Genomic DNA, 25,073 nt, shown 5'->3' with positions numbered 1-25,073 from the left:
TGGTATATGATTCACTCTATAGGTCACATAGGGCTATAACAACCGGTTTATTTTTTAAGGTATATCAAGGTCACAGATGATATGTTCGCTATGTGTGTGTGTTCTGATCACACCCTGTATTTCACTTATATCCTGAGTCAATGCAGTCTTCTTTCTTTCTTCAAAACAATGTGTATATCACTGTGCTTTTGTCATTGTTTTCCTTTGTACTGTAAGAGGATGTCATTTACTGTACTACTGCTCACACTCCTGTAGGATGACTTCCTTCCACTGGCCCATGACTCACCTTGGTGTGCTGGAAATTTGATCCCATTCCCATCCCGGACGGAGACCCCGGCGAGGGCACAGGAGAGGTGTTGGGGGACGGGTGGAGGTTCCCTGTGATCAGCATCATGTCATGGCCAATGTCGTTCTCCAGCTCATCAGGGAAAGGCAGATCGAACATATCATCTGGGGGGGGGGAAACAAATGATGTTAGCACAGCCCTTATCAACCTAAACTCTAGTCATTAACATGACACATCTCCACTTTGAGGTCCTTTCCAACCAGCACATTTAATATTCAAACAAAGTGGCACAATGAAGTCCATAACAAGGAAAAGCCATCTGTGACTGGGTAGAGATGTTTTAGCACTAAGATGCCACCTGTTGGTACAAAATATTAAATCTGAACCATTTTAAACAAGGTTAGAGTTTTATTTATGTGTCCTGACTAGGCATGTGACAATATAATTTAACATTCATGTTGTGATTATCCTGGTCAAAATAATACAAATGTTATTATCCTGGTAATCATCAAAGTATGCTTAAAACTTAAGATGGCAGCAAGAGATAGTGGAATCCCTTTTACTCACATGTTGCTATCTTACATTTTCTAAATTCAATTTCAGATAGGACAAACCTCTTTTTTAGTGAACATCAAAAAAGCTTTAATTAGGTCATCATTAACCATAAGGTCCCCTTGTCACTAAATGATGAATACATTAAAAAAAAAGTGCAAGATTGTGTGAGTCTTTTCCTTCTAACATAACAATTAATGTTATTTTAAACCAGAATCCATTTTTAATAGCAAGGAGGAAAGATTTCCAAGTCACTTATGTGTCACTCAATATGTTATTTTGATAATTCATCATCATTAACAGGAGTGCTTTCCTCCTATATTTTACTTACTCTAGCCTTAAGTAATTGTGTGATTAAATGATGAGTGTTATCCTGCTAGTTGTTACCATTATTGTCTTCCGTGGGGTAGGAGCTGGGGGCCAGTTGGGTAGTGGCAGAGGTTGGGAAGACGAGGATGTGTGTACAGGAAGCATCCTGAGGCGTGTTCAGCTGGGAGGTCTGCAGGTTCAGAGCAGTACTGCGGCCGAACACTGAGCCCATGGTGACTGCATCTGGACACAAAGAGAAACACAGCACAGGGGTATGTTAATACAAGGTATACCAAACATTTGTGTGAAATAAAATGGACCACGACTACTGCTTTTTCTATTTCTTGCTGAAACTCATTTACAATTGTTTCTTGTTCGCACTATTTAGCACAACAATCTTGGACCTTATCAGTTTTTCAAACATTGTATCACATTAACTGTATTTCTTGACTGTATTATTAACAATTTCGTTTTTTTTCAGAAATATTCAACATACTATATACTATGACTTTAAACAACATTCTGGCTTTTTTCAACATACTAATTATGACATCCTTTCTTTATTTTAGACATGGTAAACTATGACCTGCTGTACAAACTGTACCTGGGTTTTTCGGATATTTTTGATGTACTATACTATGTCGTTTTAAAAAAAAATTCGACATTCTGTTATTTCCCTTTTTTCTACATACTATGTAGCTTTTTCTGACATTTTCGCCTTTTTATACTATGTAGATTTTATTTATTTTTCGGCATACTATACTACATCCCTTTTTCGGAAATCTTCGACATACCATACTGTCGTTTTAAAAAAAAATTGTCGACATGATATTATTTGACATTTTTCAACATACATTGTGTCGCTTATTCTGATATTTTCGACATACTATATACTATGTAGCTTTTTCTGATATTTTCGACATACTATACTATTGTCGTTTTTTCAAGTAAGTATACTATGACTACTACTATACTACTATTAACGCATTGTTGAAGATGTACAAGGCTGATAACGTAAAGGCGTTGGCCTACTTGCTGTGGCTGATCCCTGGACACCCCGGCTCAATTTCAACCCTGCCCATCATTTATGTTGTAGTTTTAGAAAGTGTACAGGCTACTAACCAGGCATGATCACAAAGGAACCTTGTGGCTCCATGGCTACCAGGCAGGCACTGAGGATACTGGGGGAGTCAGCAGCTGAGATCCCACACATGCGACAAGCCTCCTTCAGCTGGCGCCCTATCGAATGGAGGGAATGCTCCCCAAGGAGTGAGCTCCAGTCTGGTTCAGAGAGAGGAAGGGAGATGCATAAAACAGAAGGAGAGAGAGAGATATGAAATAGTCTTTAAATGGATCATTCTCTAATTATTCAAAGCTCTTAAATAATTATTGGGGGATAAGAAAAGAAAAGAAAGGAGAACAAATAAAATAAGAATGATAAAAAGACAGACGTGTGTAAAACAGTGTAAAGGCAGTCCGCTTTACATGTATGAAGTGTATGTCACATAATATTATGGTATCATGGTCATAGTTAATATTGAAGAAATGTCCCTACTTACTGCTTTGTCTTAGCTTGAAGCAGAGACATTTTCCCAAATGAACATTAATTTGTTTTTGTCAATATATGCACTCAGAATCGAATTATAGTGATCTTAAAGTAATGTTTTATCCAAATTAGAAAATAAATCCAAATGATATCTTTACTCAAACAAGTACTTAATATTCCCCTTGAACATGGCTTAAGTGTTTTTCATCAAGACAAGCCTGGCTTCTTTTAAAACAGACGTCACTCACCTTTCAGCTCCCCGTGACCCAGTCTTCCTAATCGACCAATCACAATCCTCCATGGCATTGAGGTCATTTGGATGATCCCAATACACCATTCCCACAACTTCTGTAGTCCCATCTTTCTGGCTGAAACCTTGGGACGTCGCGCTCTGGATTGAAGAAAGAAACAATGAAGAGATATCACAAACAAAAGCAGAAAATAATATTTTTTTAAACTGAGTACAAAAGTAACCAATTCTCTCACCTGTTGGGTACATCAATGTTGATAATGCTAGTCTCTAGGAGCTCCCCCTGCTGGTCGGTGCAGGAAACAAGGATCCAGCGCTGGTCGTGTGATAAGCAGTATCCAACAAAGAGCACATTATATTTGGGAGGGATCTCTGCCCATATCTCCCCTTGTTCTGGCAGCTTGGAACGGGTCGGACCAAGGATGAAGGGGGGGGTGTACAGCTGCAGTGGGCTGGGATGCTGGAGCAGGAAATTACATTTCAAGTAAGAAGTGTGAATTAATATCAGGAGCAAGTATATAATAAACAGTCTGGAAAGTTGATGAATGTATTTGCCTACCTCTGGACTCTTGAGTACAGAATTGACAGTGGAAATGGGTCCAAAGCCGGTCAGTGACTTTATGTATGTTTGTTGGGGCAGCAGACGTCTGCATTGGGAGTAACAGGAGAAGGACAAGGAGCGCAGATGCTGCAGGTAGAAATGACTCTCCCCACTGGCCGGCTGGAGAAGGTACTGGCATGGCACCACCTAGGTTAGACAAATGAAGATAGAAAGTAACAATGATGATGACAGGAGTGGGAGTGTTCTGTTTCATTCTGTAACTCTGAGTATCTCCCTACCTGTAGCACCAGGGCAGGTCTCATGGTCTCAGGCAGAGTCTGCAGCATATCTGTGTAGCAGCGAAGAAGCCCTAGTAGCCAAATGCTACTGGAATCCACCTCGTCACCCTCTTCGTCCTCTCCCATTTCATTTCTCGCTCCACTCGAGCTGAGAAAAGCATCCACTATGTAAATAACAATAGCTGGTGGGTTGGCGCAGCTGTCGATTGAGTCGGGCGCAGTGGGGATGCCGATTCTGGACTGCTCAGCAGTGCTAAAAGAGAGCAAAAGAAAAAAGAAGTTGTATATTTATTGTACTAGTGGGGCTACATTTGAGTTGAGTTTTTTTCCTCAATAAGTCTCACAGTTCAGGGATTTCTGCTGGTGTGTTGGCTGGTGGTGTGGCACTGGAAGGCGCTTTAGAGTCGCTGGTTGCTCCTTGGGTTGTTTCCCCCGTTTGATTTGAGGTTACTGCAGTCGGGGCAGAAGTGTTTCCTGACCCAGCAGTGCCTGGAGCTTGTCCTCCATCAGGGCCCCAAGCTTCAGGCTGCGCTGAAGAGGCAGGCTGGGCTGAGGATGTGGGGTTTGAGGGAGGCTCGACTTTGGGGGGCAAAAAAAGACTGCTGTCCAAAGGCAGTCCTGACAGCTGGGGACCTGCAAGAACAGAAAGAAACACACTTAGTACATAATATTAATAATGTATCCATATTTGCTGTAAGCATAAAATACACCAAGAAACCCTGTAGAATCATCATGATCTCTCCATTCTCTTTTAGCACCTTTCCTTCATCAGGGATTTGAATTTCTAAGACAAAAAGTGATTTCAGCTCTTATAAGTATTTTGAGAGCACTCTCTACCAATCTACCAAACTAGGTCTGTGAGCCTATAAATAACACAACAGGACCTACTTTCTTGACGGACACAGTCTCACCATCAGTCATGATTACAGAGACACAAGCATTTTTCATTTACCTCAGAACGTCTTCCCTAGGCTGTCACACCACTGTACTGCAGGTATTATCTGAATCCGCCCCAGAAATAATCCACCCTCTAAGTGGTGGTATGGGGTGAGTAAATACAATTAGTCATTGTCAATATTCTCACCAAGTTGCTGCTTGCAGGCATATGCATAAAGTTTAAGTTTGCTGAGGTTGTCCGAGTGCTGCTGTCCCGCCCAGGGTCCCGTCACCCACTGGTCCACGTCCAGCTCCTCCAGCTTTTCTGGCTCCACTTCCTCCCCCACTCGCACAAGACCATCCCTGGACACTTTGGTCAGAGGACGGTGCTTCCCCAGGCGGCACGTCTGGAAACAGAGTCAAGGCTTATGTTTATTCTCTGATTAGAAACACTTATCAATATGTGTTGAAAAACTACAATGCTTCCGATTCAGTATCCAATCACTTACCTCGTAAACAGAGCTGAGTTCCTGGAAGAAGGCCCGGGCTGCAGTCAGCAGAGAAGGACTATTGGGACACAGAACCAAATACGCCACATCCCGCTGCCCACCATAAGGCTCCAGCAGCAGCTTCTCCCAAAAAGGTAATGCCAAAGGGGACAATGCCAAGAAGTCCCTCTCCCGGTCATAGCCCAGTAACACTGTAGGGATGGGCAAGGGCTCCGGGGACTCCTCCGAACCTTAGACAAATATAAATAGTACCCTGTTTAGTTGGCTCTATGCATAATATCACAGGCAACATAACGTACCAGACAGAAGATTTGTATTCTGCATAAGATCAAATATCTTGACTCACCGTAGGATCCTCTCCCGGCCATCTTATGGAACTGCTGCCAGGTGAGTGGACCCTGAACATGCTGGATGTTTTCCCACGTCCGTCCTGTTCTCTTCTTCTGGATAGCATCCTGCAGGAAAGGCTGCAGAGACAGCAGCATACGAACCATATCCTGGGACGACAACATGTTCATGTCCACCACTGTGGAGATTGTCGGACAAACACACAAACACACAAAAAGGATACATGAACAACGGATGCACACATGTTAACATGATTCTATACACCAAATAAACAAAAAACACACATAAAACAAATCAATACATAGTTTAGATAACATAATGTCAGCTAAGTAACATTTTCACCAAATATCCGTTAAGTAGGAATTATTTAACGTAGTTTATCACACACTGTAATCCCAATAATGCATTTGGTTATTTTTACTTTGTATACTTTTCTTCAGCAGCTTCTTACCATTTGTGTGCGGCCAGGAGTGAAGAGCGGTACTTCTGACGACAGCTGGATCTACTTTTCCTCCTGTGGGGTTATCCACATACTGTAGCCCCTGTCCCAAGGCATTGTAACAATCCACACAGGCATCACTCTCATCTGCCCACTGCTTTTCAGACGTCCAGCTTTGCAGCAGCGCCCCCTTGCGGCCATGGCAGGAACAGCTGAGGGGGAGATGCAGTGATGCCAGGGAAGAGATGGGCTGCGAGCACTGCTCCTGCAGGAGGACCATGACTAGCGGAGAGGCGGGGGCTGCATCCTGCGTCCGTTTGGCCCTAGGGTCACCCATAGTGGGGTCCCTCCGGCAAAGAGCCAGCCTCCTCTCAGCCGCTCGGCCGACCTCAGAGGTCCGACCAAAAATATCCAGCTCGTCCTCCAGGAAGAGGCCTGTGCCGTGGGCCAGCCGCCTGTTCACAATGGCACTGAAGCCACACATACAGCGGTACTGATCTTCACAAGTGGAGTCAGGGATATACACGCCCACATCTGCTCCTTTGACATTCATATTGCAGGCACAGATACAGCAGCTGTCAAAGTTGCGGTCCTTGTAGACGTTGAGGACGGAGTCTGAGAGCAGGAGGATAGCGTACAGGCTGTGGGCCTCAGGCAGGGAGGGTCCCGGCCGAGCTTGGTGCTCCACAGAGCTCAGAGGCAGGCTGGTGGAGGGGGTGGAAGCCGGGGAGCTGAGCTCAGTACCATCCTGCTTCACAGAACCATGGCCAGAACTTGCAGCGTTGATACCTCTTGGTGTACGAGGGGTGCGGGGGGTGGGCACAGAGAAGCGGGGAGTGGCAGGAGACGGGAGGATGCCAGCAGAGGTGCTCACAGAGGTGGCACTCATCTGGCCGTACTCCTGGTCAGCAAAGTTGTTGACACTGGGCATGTTTCTGAAAAAAACACATTCAAGAACATAAAAATAATATTCAGATAGACAACCAAGATCACTTAATATGTACGAGCAGGATCTCTTTAAGGGCCAAGACTACAAGGTTAACATCACATATTCGTCAACATATAAAATATAATGTGGATATTCAGGATCTCTTAGTGACAAAAGCTTGCCATCTCTAACTACTCACGTGTATCCATCTCTGTTGAAGGTTGCGTTCTGGTTATGCATGACTGGGAAATGCTCCATTTTGGGCATCATGGCCCAGGATGGTCGATAGTAGCATTGCTCGGGAATCTTGAGTGGTGGGAGATTCTGACTGGGTAAGCAGGTGAGCGGAGCAAACATGGAGGAGCCTATCGTTGGCTGGATAAAGAAGATGTAATGGAAAAAAAGTGTGTCTCTTAGTAATACAGAGGAATGTGGTTCACATGTCAATCTAGTAAGAATGCCTTGCAAGAAATAAGTTACTTTAGTTAGCAGGTTACATGTTATGCTACAGTAAACAATAAGTCATGTAAAATCACACAAAACATCAAGTGGGATAATCAAATCTACAATGTACACTCCGTGATCCTTCTATATTAATGTAGCAGGGAAGAGCCCCTTTTTGCTTTTATAATTGACCCCTCACCACCATAATAATGGTTGTATACTGTATATATATTTATAATACATGGTTATACTGTATAGCATACAACACTTTATAAACTATAGAAGCTGTGGCACATTCCAATACAAATCCACTACATTCGGAGTTGACACACACAGTCATTGTCATTAAGTTACTCTATTTTGATCAGATACATTCTGATGCTAAATGTAACCTCTCAATTCTGTTTGCATATTGAGTGGCACTAACAATGCTTGTTGTCTGTGATGACGAGCAGCTGCACTTTATAGTGGCCACTAAGTACCTTCTATCTAGTCTAGTCTATAATTTGCACGTCCCCGCTGCAGTGCGTACAGGTGTCACCACACAGAGATAGCTAATTAGTACGCTACAGGTATCGGTGAACCATATCCAACATGTTGTTTTAGTGCGACAGGAGTGGACTGTCAGTCAGTCAAAAAGTCATTGTATTGACTTTCCCCTTCCCCCTTTATATGAATAAAAGTACATTTATGAAAGAAATGAACCAGCCCAAGACCCTTTTCTCTTCCTAGTTTAATTCACTCAGTTCATGTTTTAACACATGAAAATGCAGCTATATGTGCTGCATATGTATTTGATTGTCTCTCCTCACCTTGATATCCTCCTGCCGTGGACTGGCCATGCCATCCTCAATCTCCATCCTGTAGTCAGTAAACTGGGAGGAGAAGTAGGGCAGCAGGTGGTCCGCTGCCCCACTGTGAGTAGGGGGCTCTTGGCTGGGGAGGTCACGATACGGCGTGATGGGAGAGAAGGCAGGGTGCTGCTCTAAAGAAGGCGGGGTGGGAAACATCCTCTGAAGGTCTGCTACTGCTGAAAGGAGACAGGAATTGAGAAAGAGATGGAGAGAGGAGATGAAAACATTGAGGTGTAATGGGAAAACACATAAAAACTGTACTTAAATAGAAAAGTTTTACATGATTTGCTCATTAAAGTGACTCACTGGATGGATAAGGTACCGCAACTCTCCCTTCTTTCCCCAGAGGGCGATCTTCTGAGGATACTGGTAGCTTGGTTGAGTGCTTGTTGGGGTAAACAGTTTACATATTATTACACATCAGAATACATTTGACTTAATAACACTTTCCAACTTGAACATATTTAGGCATTACACATAATGGTTGATTAGTATACAAATAAATAATATCACAGCTTCTGTTTTCACTTAATCTTTCAACATAAAAACTGTAACTACAGTAAGTGTGCCAGAAATAAAACTGTCAGACAAATGTCAGAATATAGAATATGCCTCACCCCCAACTCTTCCTCATCTTCATCAAATATGTTGTCGAGATCAGAGATGTTGACCACCAGATCTTTCTCTCTGGTCAGAGAAGGGTTGGCTTTGGCAGCTGCGTCATCCTGACCTGATTCGTCTAAGAGAGCACACAAAAAACTTAGGAACAATGGCTGCTAACAACCCATGTAATACTGCACTCTGAAATGATTTTTCTGCACCCACCTGATTTTGGAGTTGAGTTAAAAATGGACATAGCATCATTCCCCTCAGGCAGTGTTCCATTGCTGGTGATTTCTTCTCCCTGGTGGATCAATAAGAATAAAGTAAAACATTGTTTGAAGAAGACATATTGCATGTTTTGCAACAGCACAATCAGTCATGTGATCCACGGTTAGAAAATCATGTGTTGGAATCTAAACTATCACTGTATTGAGTTATTAAACCATGTCCTACCTTAGCCTTTTTGCTGGGTTCTCGCCCTTGACCCTTTAACCTCTTGGAAGAGGAGAAAGTGTATTCGATGTCTCCTTCCTTAAAGTCGTAAGGGTCTTCGCCCGGCTCCCGCAGCGCCTCCACACCCGGCTGCTGTAAAAGGCCCAACGTCTGGATGTGCTCCTTCAGCCTCTCCTCGGAGATTTTAAATCTCTTGTGAGTCTGTGTGTATAGTCTGGAGGAGACAAAGAGTAAAACAAATCAAATAAAGTGTAGTAGTGAAAATGTATTATTTATGTCAAACGTGTTTTCTTTCATTGCCTCATATCTAAACTCATATCTTATTAAAAACTCTTGGTCCATAAATACTTTCATAACACCAGTTCTAACTGCTTAAGCTGCTAAATTAGTGCAATGTGTATTGTTTAAGTGTCGTTTAGTATGACTCTGGCTCAGGTATCACAGGCAGTCTTTTGCAAAAAGCCTGCATCTCTTCATCTGTATTCTTTGCTGGTCTTTGCTATTGACATTTTGCAAAACCCTCCTGTTTTTTCTCGCTCCCACCTCTTTAGTGGAACTCCCTCATTCGCTGTCTCCGCCTTCACTTCCTCTAACTTATCAATGGGGAGTTCACAGGGTCTGAAGTCAGTCTTATCAGTCCTGGGGGTCCTGAAGCCTCTCCACCAGCCCGCCTCATTCTCCCTCTGCCTCAGCAGAGCTGCATACATGGCCGTCTCGCTGTTAATCATCCCCATCCCTGAAGACCCATCCTGACAGACAGGCATATCCATGGGCCCATCCAGGACCTCCAGGTCCTGCCCCTGGGGGTGGGGGCTGAGTGTAGGAGGCAGGGGAGACATTGGCGAATTGAGCAGGGAGTCATGGGCTTTTCTGCCATTGGAGAGGGGTTTAGGATACTTGCAGTTTGGCAGAGGGGCCATAGGCTCCAATGATGGCTCTAAAGCCACAAGACCCCCGAGCTGGGGCCCTCCTGGCGAGTCCTGCTCCAGGGGGCTCTCCTGTGTGACAGATAAACGGTGGTGGAAGGCAATCGTTGCTGGCCTCTTGGATTGTTTGTCAGCCTTCTCCGTCTTGTCACTGATCTTGTGTTTGGGCAGCGAGGGAGGGTATAATGAGGGGCCCGAGGACTGAGGGGGGTTGGCACTACTCTGGGGGTTGTTGGTGGATGTGGTGGTCAGATTCAACTTCTGCTGCTTCAACCTGTAACACAATCAAGTAGATTGACAAACAAAAAAGAATGTGAACAACCTTAAAGGAACTGTTTTAAGGTCATTATTACATAGGTCTTTCTTTAAAGACACAATAGAATCAGAATCAAGTTTATTGCCAAGGAATTTGCTTTGGTATCTGGTGGTGCAAACATAAACAATCTATAAAAATAGGTTGCAAAGTAGGTTAAAAAAATAAATATATAAGGATAATAAAAAATAAGTAATTTTAAGAAACAATTTAGCAATAAAAAAAGGATGCTTAAGAAAAGTATTTACACCAAATTTAAATGTAACTATACAATTAACCTTAAAAGCTAAAAAAACAAAAATACTTAAGACAATAAGTATATATGGCAACCTACAGTGTATTTTATTTTAAAGTGGAAGGCTGTGCAGACATGTGTGCAAAAATGTGCAAAAAGCAGTCGGAGTTGAGCATGAACATGGCTCACAGTATTAAAAAACACAAACAATAAAAATAATGGGCAATCTTTGAGTTGTCCATACTTATTCTTCTAATATTCACTTTTGTTGGGCAGTTTTACAACTACTAAGTCCCATTGATTGTTATCATCCATCTCTTTTCTGCAGAGCATTATTAGTCTCTGGTTTTATTTAAGTTTAGACTGTTATCTGACACTGCATTATTCACAGTATTTGACTATGAAGGATGTTGACTTAAGTACAAAAACTCTCAGAATTAATGTATATTTGAGCATCAGTCTTGTAAAAGTCTATATGTCTTTTGTAATGAAGACAAACACAAAGCTCAGATAATGTATGATTAAATATAATATGATATTGAGCAGTTGGGTGCAGCTCTGTGGTACCTGGAGCAGCTGCAGGATGATCTCGCCCCCAGATCGTTGAAGTCCCACGTGGTTCCTCCATTTGGCACATCCTTCTCAGGCGTCACGTCAGATGTCTGATTCGGTCTGCAGAGAACAAACAGATCCATGAGGACAGCAGCTCACCTGCATCACTGCACCTCCACAATAATGCCACCAAACAGCGGAAACAAACTCGGCGATGGTTGAACTTACACATGCTGTGGCTGGTTGAGATAACACTCCCGCCATGCCTGATGGACCACCTGACAGGTGAGTTTCTTCCCAGAGTGCTTTGGGCTGATGCTGGCAACCCCCATGCTGCTGTCAGGTGTGGGGACACTGGAGACGGAGGTCACAAAGCCGCTGTCCGCTGAAAGGATGAAGTGTGGAGCAGATGTCAGAATGCATGAGTGAGCACATGATTTTGAAGACGTTTGTTTAATGTTGTATGTGATCTCCTGCAGGAAGGTGTGTGTTGTGTCACCTGAGCAGGGCTGCTGCGGTGACGTTGGCGGTGTGAGCGGCACGCTGCAGTGGTTCAGCTCCCTGCTGAGGCCCAGAGCTGTAGGGAGGGGTGGGGGCTGCTCCACTGGTAGGTCCCCCTGGGCTAACAGCACTAAAGCAGCTGGGTATGTCATCCTTACTCCACCTGAGAAGACGAGGAAAAGAGCATTATTCACTTTTATGAAGCAATGGGATGGCCGCTGCTCATTTCTAAGGGCAATGCTTATTGAGCACAATTTTCAAGTCAGTTAAAACAACCAGCGGTGCGAAGTAGTAGAGTAAAAATACTTCGTTAATGTACTTCAATTTTCAATTTTTCTGGTATCAGTACTTTACTCCACTACTTATTTTTCTGACGACTTTTTACTTTTACTTCTTACATTTTTAACACAAATACCTGTACTTTCTACTTCTTACATTTTCAAAACAGGCTGGTTACTTTAGTTTTAATCTGTGTTTGGTGGCGTGATCATTATTATTTAGAGTCATTTCGTGCCTATTGATTTTAACACGATCCGTGTATCCTTCATTTCCTGGTCTTCTCTAAAGAAGAGGGACCAATGAAAACGTTGTCATGTTGCCGTTGTTTAGCATCGAAACATTCATTAACTAACAATGACATTATTGTCCTATTAATATAAAGGGAGGTCAGGTACTCTTTAAAACAGCTGCTAGTTATGGGTACTTTTTACTTAAGTACATTTCGAAGCCCATACTTCTTTACTTTTACTTGAGTAAAGAAGTTTAGTCAGTACTTCTACTTTTACCAGAGCATTTTTGAACATGAGTATGTGTACTTCTACTTGAGTAAAGGATGTGTGTTCTTTTGCCATCTCTGAAAACAACAGCTAGATTTATTTTCTTATTATGCAATACCTTCAATAGAATTCATGTAAGAATATAAGTACAGCGGTATATAGTCAATGCAATGTACTTCCTCCTTATCTATTCATGTAATCAAACAGTTTCACTGCTAATATAAAACATATCATCTTAAATCCCATCGTGCACTTCTTCATTATAATTTCATGCAGCGAAGACAAGACAATGTTTTCTTCTTATAAGTAAAAGCTACTGGAATCCATAAGAGTTTTGATTTGAATCAGGCCAAACCAACGCTGTGGGATCAGACTGATTAGTCCAAGCTGTTGGAGTAACTCCCCGCGGCCTCAATTTCCCTATCTGTCCTCTCATAATTTCCTGAGTCCTCCTCCCTTCCAGTAATTTCCCCTTTTCCACTCTGAGATGCGATAAAAGACTGAGGATCATTGCAGCTAAAGTACACTCCAATAGCACCCTATACACCAATACCTCCGCTTAATAGAGACATGAAATGGAGACAGAGGGTTCCACACTTTTTAAAATCCAACAAACATTTTTACTTTTCCCTTACCTACAATGACCTCAACTGCCGCGTGACAGTTGCGATCATAAGCTTGACCTGCTTCTTCTTTTTCCTTTTGTCCACTTCCCTCTTTCTGTGGAAGTACTATCGGGTAGAAGTAGCTCCACTCCTCCATCAGCTTCCGTGTAGCGGGGTCACTCATCTTGAAGGCCTGACCTGTTAGAGTGCCGCTCAGACCGTATGGACTTAGGATCACTGGGAGGATATAAAGCATGGTGTGATCAGTAATTATCTCTTAAGTGTTCCTGTATGTATCACACATAACACATACACACTGAGGAGGTACATGGTAAGTTTAATGAGTTTACAAAGGGTTGTCCATAATAATCTTTAAAATATCAGTTTTCTGTTCTGTTCCAGCCAATAACAAGTTAAGATAATCTCACATAATCGTCATACAATCAGGAGCTTAACTTTGCAGCAACTTGAACACATTTACTCAAGCAAAACTTAAGTATAATTCTGAGGTACTTAAATTAAATGTTTCCATTTAAGGCTATTCTATACTTTTACAGTTCTCAATACTACAATTCAGAGGGAAATATTGTACTTTAAACTCCACAACTTTAGTCACTAATTACTTACAAACACACTCGAAAGTAAATTAAATGCTTTAAATTAACTAAATCTTGACCAACTACAACAGTAAACTTCTACTTATCAGTATAGAGTAGCATAACATTCACAAGATGCATTTTTTCCCTTAATTCCAATTAGTTTAAATTATTTTAGTATATTTTGTTAATAATTCTTACATACTTTCAGTTATATATACACACTTACAATCTTTAATTAAGTAAAGGATCTGATGAGAACGTTAACTATTGCCGATATAATCTTTGAACAACATGTTTTCTATAACATTGAAGTTTGCATGTTCATCAGTTTCTGGTTGTACCTGTCTTCCATACAGTTTAGCTAATTTAACATTGTTTCTGTTTTGTTCTGTAGAAGTAATCCATAGGGGCAACAATTGCTTCTTGGTGTCACCTTGTACTGGTGTGATGGAGGTCTGTGCGAGGCAGATGTGGTGTTCTGTGATGTGGTATGCAGGCTGGTGCTGGGCGATCTCCACACTCGTGCACACGTTGCTCTCCCCGTGGAGGAAGAAGGAGAAGGAACATGATAGGTGTTCACTGGGGGAAGGAGACAGTAATCATTTAGATTGCGAGACCACAGAAATGCCGAAAACAGTACAGGACTGTCTCCTATGTGTTGACAGTGATCTGATCGACACAACATATTTCATACTGTGAAAAATGTAATGGATTAGTGAATATGAGTTTGCATGGCAACACAGAACCTCTGTCAAATGTAATTACATGTGCACATACCTTCACATTGGTTAACATAATTGAATTGAGATTTAAATCGAATCTGAATGACATTTAATTATGTTAAACCTGAAATTAAACAAACCCATAAATCACATCTATTGAAAAACCAATGTACAAAATGAATACGCCGGTCTTTTGGGCAGCGGCATGACAGATGAGTGCTTTGCTCCAAACAGCAATTTAGAGAACACTCAGAATGTATCTTTGTAAAAGCCCCGCTAAGACCTACCTACATTGATCATCTTCATCATTTCCCACACGGGCTCCTTATTGCAGGTATAAATCCTCATTTGCTTATGACTGATTGTGGTGACTACATGTTTACATATGCAGCGCTCTCTTTATTACACAACCCTGGCATAGTCCATCATGCATTGCTCCTTTTTCTTCTTTTTTAATTTTTAATTTAGTCTTTTTTGGGGCCTTAATGCAATCTCCATAGCAGTTGGGCGTGCTGGACATCATTAACTACCAAGATGGCTTCACTGATGTATATTTTTAATCTATAAAAGATCCTCACCACCTTGGTTTACATCAGACTGACAATAAAGTCAGGTACTGTAATCTCCTTGTGATAACCCTGCTGCCTGTGCAATATCTCCTTTTCCCCCGAGGGAGCTGCTTCTCTTGTCAAGCTGTAATGAATCATCAAATTCAATCAAATGGCCAGTACCATAGTCCCTCATGAGCAGAACTGAACACAGTCTTAAGGGAGCTAAATATATTTGGCATTGACCGTGGTGGCCTCCAGATGGCGCCGAGTGCATCCTAAAAAAGATTCTGTAATTCATAAACATTCATATGCTCTCTGTGATAAAATACATACCCTCCTCACAGGTGGTTTAAACACAATGGCGCTCAACCACAGGAGGAAGAGAACAGATAAAAGCACATTCATATGCAAGCCTGTGACACAAGCGTGCGTCACCTTTGCGCGCGCGCACACGGGCGAACACACAGGCACACACACACACACACACACACACACACACACACACACACACACACACACACACACACACACACACACACACACACACACACACACACACACACACACACACACACACACACACACACACACACACACACACACACACACACACACACACACACACACACACACACACACACACACACACACACACACACACACACACACACACACACACACACACACACACACACACACACACACACACACACACAGCGCTAGTCTATCATCTTCACAATTTTCATTTGTACAACACATGAGTCAAAATGCTTTCAATGTCACTACCCTGCAACCTTGTCCTCCGTGCATCATTACGCCATATGAAGAGCTATATATAGCAGCATGGAAACACTCAGGAGAACAGCTGCAAGTCAAGAGTACCAGCCCAGCTAAGACATGCACATATGCACAAACAATCACAATTTACATTTAGGACATTTAGCCAATTGAAAAACCACATGCTCCAACTGGTTCTTTATAAATAATGTATCTTTATCAATACAAACGGCTAAGGCTCCAAATAATTAAGGAAGTGTTTTTATGTTTTTTGAAAAGGCTGATTTGTTGATTGATTGATAAATTGTACGAGTTTCACTTTCTGTTCTCTCTGCACTGATTAAATAAGGCTGTGAAATGAAGCATCCATTAGAATGTATTCCCTCTTGTGTTGATAATTCTGTTTGTATTGTTATTATATATTTTTATGAGATGTGTCGGGACTGATGTGTGTACAAAAACACGACTCCCTTAAGACAACTCGTAAAAAACGGCAGCACTTATCGAATAGCGGCGAATCAATGTTGGAAATCATCTGTTCTCTCGTTGTATCTCTGTCTCTGCAGGATTAGAGGCTGGAATGAGGGTGTGCTTATGAAGAATTGTTCATCTAAGTGCTCTCAATGAAATCTACCTGATACATTACAAAGAAAAGCCGGGGAAAAAAGGCTTCTGATTAAAACGATCTAGTCATTTATTATAGTATACACAGGGAAAGCTCCGTTATAAGTGATAAACCAGTCTAACCATTAACTGATGTGCAACACTCATGACCTAATATATTATAGCTGCAATAAGGTGCAATTAAATGCGAGTCAGGGAAAAGCAGAACTACAAAAAGAGTATCAAACTGTAGGCTGACGCAGCTTGGAGATTGATGCTCCCTGTCCTTTTACAAAGGGCATTTTTCTGCACAGTAAGCGGGTGTGAGCGTGTGGACACACTGGGCTTCTTGCATCCTCGGGGGACAAATGTGCACTCTGCAAGTGTGTGTGTATTTGTATGCATGTGTGTGAGGACAGTGGACAGAGATGTGAGGCGACTGTGTGCCTGGGCTGTATGAGTACAGGTATTAATAAATGAAGAGGCGTGATGGCTGAGACTCGCCCTCAGGGCTGACAGAGCTGGAGAGAGAGAGAGAGAAGAGACAGAGAGAGAAAGGGAAGGGGGAGAGAGGAGGGGGGGGAAGAGAAAATAAGTGAGTGCGAGCAGGAAGAATTGAGGATAGCAAGAAAGACAGCAGAAGAAGAAGAAGATGGAGACAGAGCGAGCACTGGAGGTGTAACAATTAAGGCTATGCATGAACTGAGAGGAGAAGGGGAAATAGGATAGAAAGGATATTAGGAGAACAAGGAAAGACAGATGCAGTGTAAAATGAAGAGTGAGAGCAAAACGAGTGTGAGAGAAAGAGGAGGAGGTGAATAATTCAGTGCCACGCACTACAACTGCTGCACACATATCGATGAGATCAGAGTTTTAATGGGTGGCTACTGAGCACAATGTTATGGTGAAATCAATCAGGGAATGTAGAAACAGAACACACACACACACACACACGTCACTGTCCATGGCTTTATATGTCTGAGCGTATATTCAGTGTTAACAGCAGAAACACAGATATATTGGGAGCCCACATGTGTATGTACGGCATGAAGTGGGAAGCACAAATGCACACACACAATGCCACAGTTATCGTGACAACATGTGAACGCACGTTTTGTGCATCACACGCACGTTTGATGCCTGTGAAAAGAAGATAAAGCGGCTGTGCTGGGCTCATGTGACAATGTGTGTCTGTTCACCACATCACGACGCCACCAGCCAGCCAGCAGGGGAGCCGGGTAATGTCCGACATGCATCATGGACTTGACACACATGCATCTGTGTGAACAATCACATGCACACAAAATAACATCTCAGTTGTGGGGACGCTCTCATGTCTAAGGAGAAAATAAAACGAAATTAGACAGTGAGGAAATAAACATGTGCACCCTTTTATTTTCCTCGGCTACAGCCATCCAAAGCCTATGATGTGAGCACTGTGTTAAGATATCATTAACCAACACATGCACTAAGCAGACATGATCTTAGATGTTCTCAAATCTGGGGGATTCATCTTCTTAATCTGTACCTTAAAGTCTCTGTCTGCCACCACAGCACCACTTTTATGAGTTATCTTTATATTCTAGAGCTCTCTTCTTAAAGATTCTGAACACTTGTCAAGGTAACACAAGAGTGTCAACATAAATCTCTGGTGGACCGATTAGCGGATGTTTACCGTCTTGTCAGCAGCGTTTGCACACATGCTCTAAAAAGTCAACCGGCACGATACGTTTATTCCATACAAACAAACGGGCCAATAATCCCAGGCTAATGCAGGTGAGTGCATTTGTTCTGGCACACACGCATGATGACATACTAGTATTAACACGAGCATAAGAAGGATGCAGTCAGCTTTATGTATTATTCAGTGGCCCCCGGTGGGTGGTAAGGCTAGTGTTGCTATCCCGATGTCTGTGCTCAAACACTGCTCCGCCAAGATTCACAATGAAAAGGTGCTCAAGGACACAAACTGTACACACTTATCATCGCCCTCTCTACGGGCGTAAGAAGCACAGAACAAATATCAAAATTAGATTATACTTGTTAGTCCTGAAAAACCGCAGCTGTGAATAATTTGAGGTACCATGGGTTTTACTGTACCTCCATATCTGCTGTTCTAATTAAAAAAAGAGGAAAAGCGTAGGTAGGATGTTGCTGTGATGTATCGCCGTCCTCTTTATTGATTTTTACAGAAAGTGCTTTTTTCTCTTCCTCCTCTCTCTCTCTCTCTCTCTCTAGGGTGGTTTAACCTGGTCATATTAGGACTCTAGGGCGATTAAAGGCTCTATGTCTTTAGAAGCCCAAGACACATGTAAGAAAAGAAAAAGAAATGTAAATATTTCGGGAATTGAACATTTAAACAAGGGTTAATAAAAGATTGCTCTCCTAAAAAAAAGGATAAAGCATGAAAAAGAAGACTTTAATGTACTGAAATCAGATAATGCCTCATTCCCCTGTAGTACATTCATATTGTTATGGTCAGAATCTTATGTATTCAATCAATGAGGCATTTCACAGCTCCAAGCTGCTGCATTCACATACAGTAGATTTTCCAGCAACTTCTCTATACAAGCCATTTTACTACTGATGTACTGAATTCAATCAGTGTCATTTACAAAGCAGGGGCTTTTATTGAACATCTGAAAGTATTCAAAATCGTATTGTAGGAGATAGAAAGGTTCAACAAATTAAGACGTTTGGTCATAGTGATCTGGAGAACGAGTTCAGTCAAATGAAGTAGGAATGTATCTCCAGTGACTTCCCGCAGGAATCTCATTTAGCTTTCATTTCTCCAAAAGCACTTGATCACAAAACAAAAATATGGATGGTTAAATCATGAAGAATGAAGGAACAATGAATGATGTCTGAATGAAACGTCTTCACTCTTGAGAAATCATCACTGAACACTACTTCTCAGAACTAAAACGGAAGCCTTGCTTTTCATTGGAGCCTCTATAAAACTGGTCGTTATAGTTCATTCACAGCGAGTGAGTAACGAACTTAACCTTCATCTGTCTGCCAGTCAGGCTGAAAGCTTCCATCTATCAATCAGCCTTTTACATTTTACATGTCACTTGTAACCAATCAAATAATAACCTGGCCCTAAGTCAACCAGCGGGAAAGTCTTTAGAACATCTGGGATCTTACACCATTCACCACATATTCTATATAATCATGGACATTTTTGTTGGAGTTAAACAAGTTAAACGAGCTTTACTTTGAACTGAAATCAGATCCAACAATGAATCGCATGATGTAACATACAACATGTTTTGGCAGAACTAAGGGACTTTCATTCTCTCAGTTATTGCAACTGGGAGTGTAATTTTTTGAAGCCCCGGGGGAAAGATTTAACCAAACATACCAAGTATAGATTTATTCTTCCTTGCTCATTATCGCTGTTTCTTCTCATCTGTCTACTTATGATTACACTTGATTAAGTTACATTCTTTTCATGTTAGGAAGTACTTTGTACAACACCCCCTGGCTTCTTTCTTCCCGAGAACATTTTCCATTAACCAGGCTATTTTAATTGCACAAACAAACACAAATAAACCATCCTGGCATCAGTAAAAATATCGCACAGGTCTTAATACAGATGCATGCCCAGTAGAGCGTTAGTAACATGTGAAACTGTGTTTTTTCATATATATTTTGGTTGATTTTATTTCTGGAGATTCGGTGACCTTGTGATGTGGCCTGACACCAAATGTTTGTTGCCTAGGAGATGGCTAATATCTCAATGTCATTGGTCCCTGGGGAGGAAGGGGAGAGCAGAGGAGAGGAGAGGAGAGGAGAGGGGAGGGGAGGAGAGGGGAGGAGCTTCTTCCCTCAGGTCAGGTAAGGATTTCTGCGATTGTTAAAAACTTTCAATAGACAGAGCAACTTGATTGTGTTTCATGGTGTAGCACCAGAGGACAGCTCTATTACACTGTAAAATATGAACATTATTTATGCATGAGTATATGGCCATTAATGCAAAAGAAAGCTGATAGATGAACAAATATACAGTGCAGTGTACTTGGCATGCATAGAATTGACTGAACTAATGAGGGAGACTGCCTCTAATACATCCATTCAGCCGTCTATAGTAATGATTAATGTACGACCCCCCACCTTCTCTGATCCCATTCACACACTGAGCTATCACACACACACACACACACACACACACACACACACACACACACACACACACACACACACACACACACACACACACACACACACACACACACACACACACACACACACACACACACACACACACACCACACACACACACACACACACACACACACACACACACACACACACACACACACACACACACACACACACACACACACACACACACACACACACACACACACACACACACACACACACACACACACACACACACACACACACACACACACACACACACACACTCTCTGTTTCCCAGTAACTCTCTCTCTCTCTCTCGCTCCCCTCAGCGTCTGATGCAATCCGTTACCAACCCAGAGTGTTTTCCTTCCATTCAGACACAAAGAGAGCACGAGTGCTGTGCTGAGAGAGCAGGAGGGAGGAGGAGGGAGGGGGGTGGGATGGGGGGGTGTAGGAGAAGAGGAGGGTTTGGATGTGTCCTGGATGTGCCAATCCTCGCCATACCCCAGGGACACATATGAGATAAACACTAGATAAGCCTGACAAAGGCGGCGGCGCCAAGGCACAGGAATTGGCACGGGTAAGGAGGCACGGCATGGATATTAGCTCCGAAGCGCCCCCTGTTGGGGGTGAAAGGCATAGTGTGGGAGTGAAGATGAGACAAAGGAGCTGGTTACAGCTGAGGCAGGAGGTCAGTGCATGCCTAACTGAGCAATGTTCCCTCATGGCATGAAAACACTGACGGCCAGGGATCTGCAGGGGTCCTCAGGGCTCACACTGTCAATTGTGGGGCAACACTGCTATTCTGGGAACAAGGCATGGTGTGTGTGTGTATGTGTGAGTGTGTGAGTGTGTGAGTGTGTGAGTGTGTGAGTGTGTGAGTGTGTGAGTGTGGGCATTCAGGACAGCATGTGTGTTTGCATGTGTGCTTGAAGCCAGTAGTGGAGAAATGTGGAAAGAAAAAAATGGCATGGTTGATTTAAACAATGTGAAACACGCTACAGCCACAGATTGCACGCATCAAATGGCCACTGCAGACATCTACATTAGATTTGTATTTATTTTGCTCAATAATTGTTCAAGCTTTTCCTCTTCCTGCTCTGTATCTCATTCCAGGACGTTCAATAATTCACAGACAGAGCAAGTCAGGATTGGCTCAGCAGGGGGCGTACCAGCTGACAACATATTCATACAGGCTGTCAAAACCAAAGGAATTACATGATGTACAAAAGAGACACTCGCACATGTAAATCTCTGCACTCAAAAACTCAACTCTGGGTGTAATTTCAGAGAGAGAAGCTCAACATAGGTTTGAGTGCATGCAGTATGTATGGAACTCAACTCGGCTTCCCACACAAATGTAATTTTCTGATCTTGTATGCTATAACATTTGGTAACTTTTAATGTCAGTAATATTTTATTGATATCTTTATATTTCCAAGCAAAGTATTTTCAATCTGCTAATTAATCAGCAAATTAGACTTGTCGAACAGATACGTAATGTCGAACAGATACCCAATAAAAGCGCAGCCAATCTGTTACAGATGTCACCACCTCTAAATAAATAAGAATAACAAGTAAAGAGCCACAAAATGCATCCATGGTAATTAGAAATATATCATTTTGTGGGGGTGAAATACAGAAGGTGAGAAGTTTGGTGATGTCACGTTGGGTTTTCCACCTGCTCTGAACAGCTTAACTTGAGTTTGCACTTGTGTCAGCAACTTCTTAAAAGCTAATGTTTCCCACTTCGCACAACATTTAAATGACAAGGCAATTTATGGCTTTCCATCTCAATAACTACAAAGTAAATAAATAGCTTTAATGTCTGTCTGCTGATTCTAAGAAATATTCTAACACATTTCTAAAATGAGCTTCTTGACAGCTAAGTGCTTTCCTACTTGGGTACTTAGCATTTGATCAGCGCTATGTTAGGGATGTAAGGAATGTTGAATCCCCATCAGCAGGAGAGGCTGGAGTGGGCAGAAGCAACAAGTTGAGCAACTGTCATCACACCCGCCCCTCTTTTTTAACTCTGTTTCAGTCTCTCTGTCTGTCTCCCACATTTTCCACACACTTACATAGCGTGACACTGACACACACACACAGCCACCCTCCCCTCACCCAGAGAGAGAGAGAGAGAGCTGTGAGAGCTCGGCTCAGCACGGCTCTCACTTCTCGCCACCATTCACTGTCCTGGTTTTTAATAGTCTCACACCATGAGCCAGCTGCTGCAACATCAAGGAGAGGAGAGGAGACAAACACTGAATCACATGAAAGCCATTCAGCCCGCCTCGCTGAGTCACACTTTGACACAGGGTCTCACATGAGGACCTCTGCAGTGTATATTCCTCACATACATGAAACCTTGTAGCGCACAAAATACGCTGAAGAGAATGTCAAAGAGACAAGTGTGCATTTCAAGTTTTTACCTGTTGCCCAAAGACTTTTCTTCCAGTGCGTGGGGCTTGAAGAACCACTTCCCGATCCTCACAAAGCCCTTATCCATCAGACATCTGCAGCAGGAGCGAAGAAAAAGAGAGTCAGAAAATAGGCTTAACATCTTTTAAAATGCACTTTCACAAATGAATCGTGAAAAACAAACAGTATTTTTGAGAGGCTTAAAGAGGTTTTAAATTGATCTCAATGAAGATTTCTTTTTATGCTTCTAGTGACGTTGTATTGGAATGCATCCCATTACAGAGTGTTTCTCAATGACAGCTTCTATAATATCAAGCCTGAGCTTCTTGTTTTTATATTAAGTTGACCTTGCATAAGTTGAATCAGTTTTCAAAATGGTTCTATATAGTGCCGAAAATAAGCAACAACACATGCCAGACAGAATCATTTTGGCTATTTGCCTGTTAGAGTTGTTTTATGACTTTACTTATTATACTGCAGCACCATCCATGAGTTACCTCTGAGCAACACTTGAGATGTGGCCTTTAAGTGTGCAGATAAAAAGGAAAGGTAATCTTCTGCTAATCGGTTTCCCCCCAAAGTGGTGTGCACTTTTACACATAGCTTTCCAAAACCCCTTTTCTTTGGTCAGATCTAAATTTGAAAACATCAAACGGTTCAGTCATCATGCTCCCTATTTGGAGATCCCACCATCTGTGCACGTCTTCGCCTCATGTCAACCTCCTTTCAGAGACAAAACTGAGCAGCTCTGTCAGAACTTCGACTCGTCTCTGTGTGTAGGAGCCAGTTATTTCCCTGCTGGATCCTCTGATCCGGGTCAAGGCATTAAAAATATATATTTCAGTCAGGCTGAGCTATCCAAAGCTTGCAGTCTCCAGTTCTACCATCTTTGGTACAGTCGTATCGACCCAAAACAATACATTTTAGAACATTAACAAATAAACTGTTTTAATGGGTTTTGGATACATAATGACTCAAACCGCTTAATAAGCTCAGTCTAGGCTCTGATAGAAATGATGCTTATCTGATCAGGGCATCCCTGTGCATTGTCACTTCTGTTGAGCCCTTACAATGAATACACTGTAAGTTAGTGAAAGCTGCTTTAAGTCAAATCTGAACTCATTTGAAAAGCCTTAAGAAGCAGCTGCTAAAATGTTGGCTCAATGACAATATTCTCAGTAATTTTTTTTTGCCTTATAGGGGCATTTCAACCAGCTGTAAACTCATAATGTTTACATGTCTAACAACTGGCTGCTACACATGAATCAGGCGCAAAGCTAGTATTGCATCTAATTGTAGATATCCTCCCATGTTTTGCTCTATTTTGGTACCTACCGGGTAATATCTGGCTGTGCACCTGCTAAATGGTCTGTATACTGTTAACCTACTAGCTGCTAACTTTTTCCTGTGTGTAAGGTGGGTTTAGAAATGTTTTTTTAAAGAAAGCAGCAGCATTAAAATGTGATGATAACAGTAACACTGAACAGTAGAGTTATGGCTTGTTAACCCTTAGTTGCATGAGTGGGTCTTTTTTGACCCGGTGAGGTGGTTTTCTTGAAGTATCTTTGTAATTACATTTTTTTATCATTTCATATTCCAGCTATTCCTCAAAAAACTTGTTTTGGATATCATGCCATTTAAATTTTAAATTTACATTTGATACATTTTAAGAAATTGTAGTTTTTGTATTACTACCCCAAGCTTCCATAAGTGGGTAAAAAATGACCCGCATGCATTTTCTATGGGATCCTCTGAGAACCTTTGATTCTTATCACCTGTCAGGTGTCAGGAATACATTCACTGTAGACCACACAGACTACATCACAAGTGACACCTCTCAGGAAGATTATTTTACACAGCAAGATCTGATACCTGTCAGTATAATAATAATAATAATAATAATAATAATAATAATAATAATAATAATAATAATAATAATAATAATAATAATAATAATAATAATAATAATAATAATACATTATATTTGTATAGGGCTTTTCAAGGACTCAAAATTGCTTTACAATATAAGGGAAGGTTAGGGTGGGGGGTATAGGACTAACAAACTTGATCAACCGGCATGGATTGATGGGGGGTGGGCTATGAGTA

General features: G+C 42.0%; 1 protein-coding gene across 2 annotated transcripts in view; it reads right to left on the bottom strand.

Annotated features, from left to right (window-relative positions):
- The window catches only part of LOC117476528 (mediator of RNA polymerase II transcription subunit 13-like), a 78,506-nt gene that overhangs the window by 3,846 nt on the left and 49,587 nt on the right, over positions 1-25,073 (bottom strand). The window contains exons 4-28 of one of the 2 annotated variants that reach the window (XM_034123136.1): positions 22,979-23,062; positions 14,178-14,323; positions 13,176-13,382; positions 11,763-11,927; positions 11,492-11,648; positions 11,279-11,383; positions 9,781-10,437; positions 9,238-9,451; positions 9,007-9,085; positions 8,799-8,920; positions 8,488-8,566; positions 8,140-8,357; positions 7,083-7,258; positions 5,968-6,890; positions 5,515-5,694; positions 5,169-5,398; positions 4,868-5,066; positions 4,128-4,416; positions 3,784-4,036; positions 3,503-3,691; positions 3,180-3,403; positions 2,942-3,084; positions 2,270-2,428; positions 1,226-1,390; positions 287-450 (exon numbers count right to left, since the gene is read on the bottom strand). In XM_034123136.1, coding sequence (XP_033979027.1) covers positions 287-450; positions 1,226-1,390; positions 2,270-2,428; positions 2,942-3,084; positions 3,180-3,403; positions 3,503-3,691; positions 3,784-4,036; positions 4,128-4,416; positions 4,868-5,066; positions 5,169-5,398; positions 5,515-5,694; positions 5,968-6,890; positions 7,083-7,258; positions 8,140-8,357; positions 8,488-8,566; positions 8,799-8,920; positions 9,007-9,085; positions 9,238-9,451; positions 9,781-10,437; positions 11,279-11,383; positions 11,492-11,648; positions 11,763-11,927; positions 13,176-13,382; positions 14,178-14,323; positions 22,979-23,062 — 5,527 coding nt within the window. The remainder of the gene's footprint in view (positions 1-286; positions 451-1,225; positions 1,391-2,269; positions 2,429-2,941; positions 3,085-3,179; positions 3,404-3,502; positions 3,692-3,783; positions 4,037-4,127; positions 4,417-4,867; positions 5,067-5,168; positions 5,399-5,514; positions 5,695-5,967; positions 6,891-7,082; positions 7,259-8,139; positions 8,358-8,487; positions 8,567-8,798; positions 8,921-9,006; positions 9,086-9,237; positions 9,452-9,780; positions 10,438-11,278; positions 11,384-11,491; positions 11,649-11,762; positions 11,928-13,175; positions 13,383-14,177; positions 14,324-22,978; positions 23,063-25,073) is intronic. The other variant, XM_034123137.1, reaches the window with a different exon arrangement.

Source organism: Trematomus bernacchii, unplaced genomic scaffold (genome assembly GCF_902827165.1).
Source record: "Trematomus bernacchii unplaced genomic scaffold, fTreBer1.1, whole genome shotgun sequence".
NCBI classification, from domain to species: Eukaryota; Metazoa; Chordata; class Actinopteri; order Perciformes; family Nototheniidae; genus Trematomus; species Trematomus bernacchii.
This window is presented reverse-complemented; position numbering and strand designations above follow the sequence as displayed.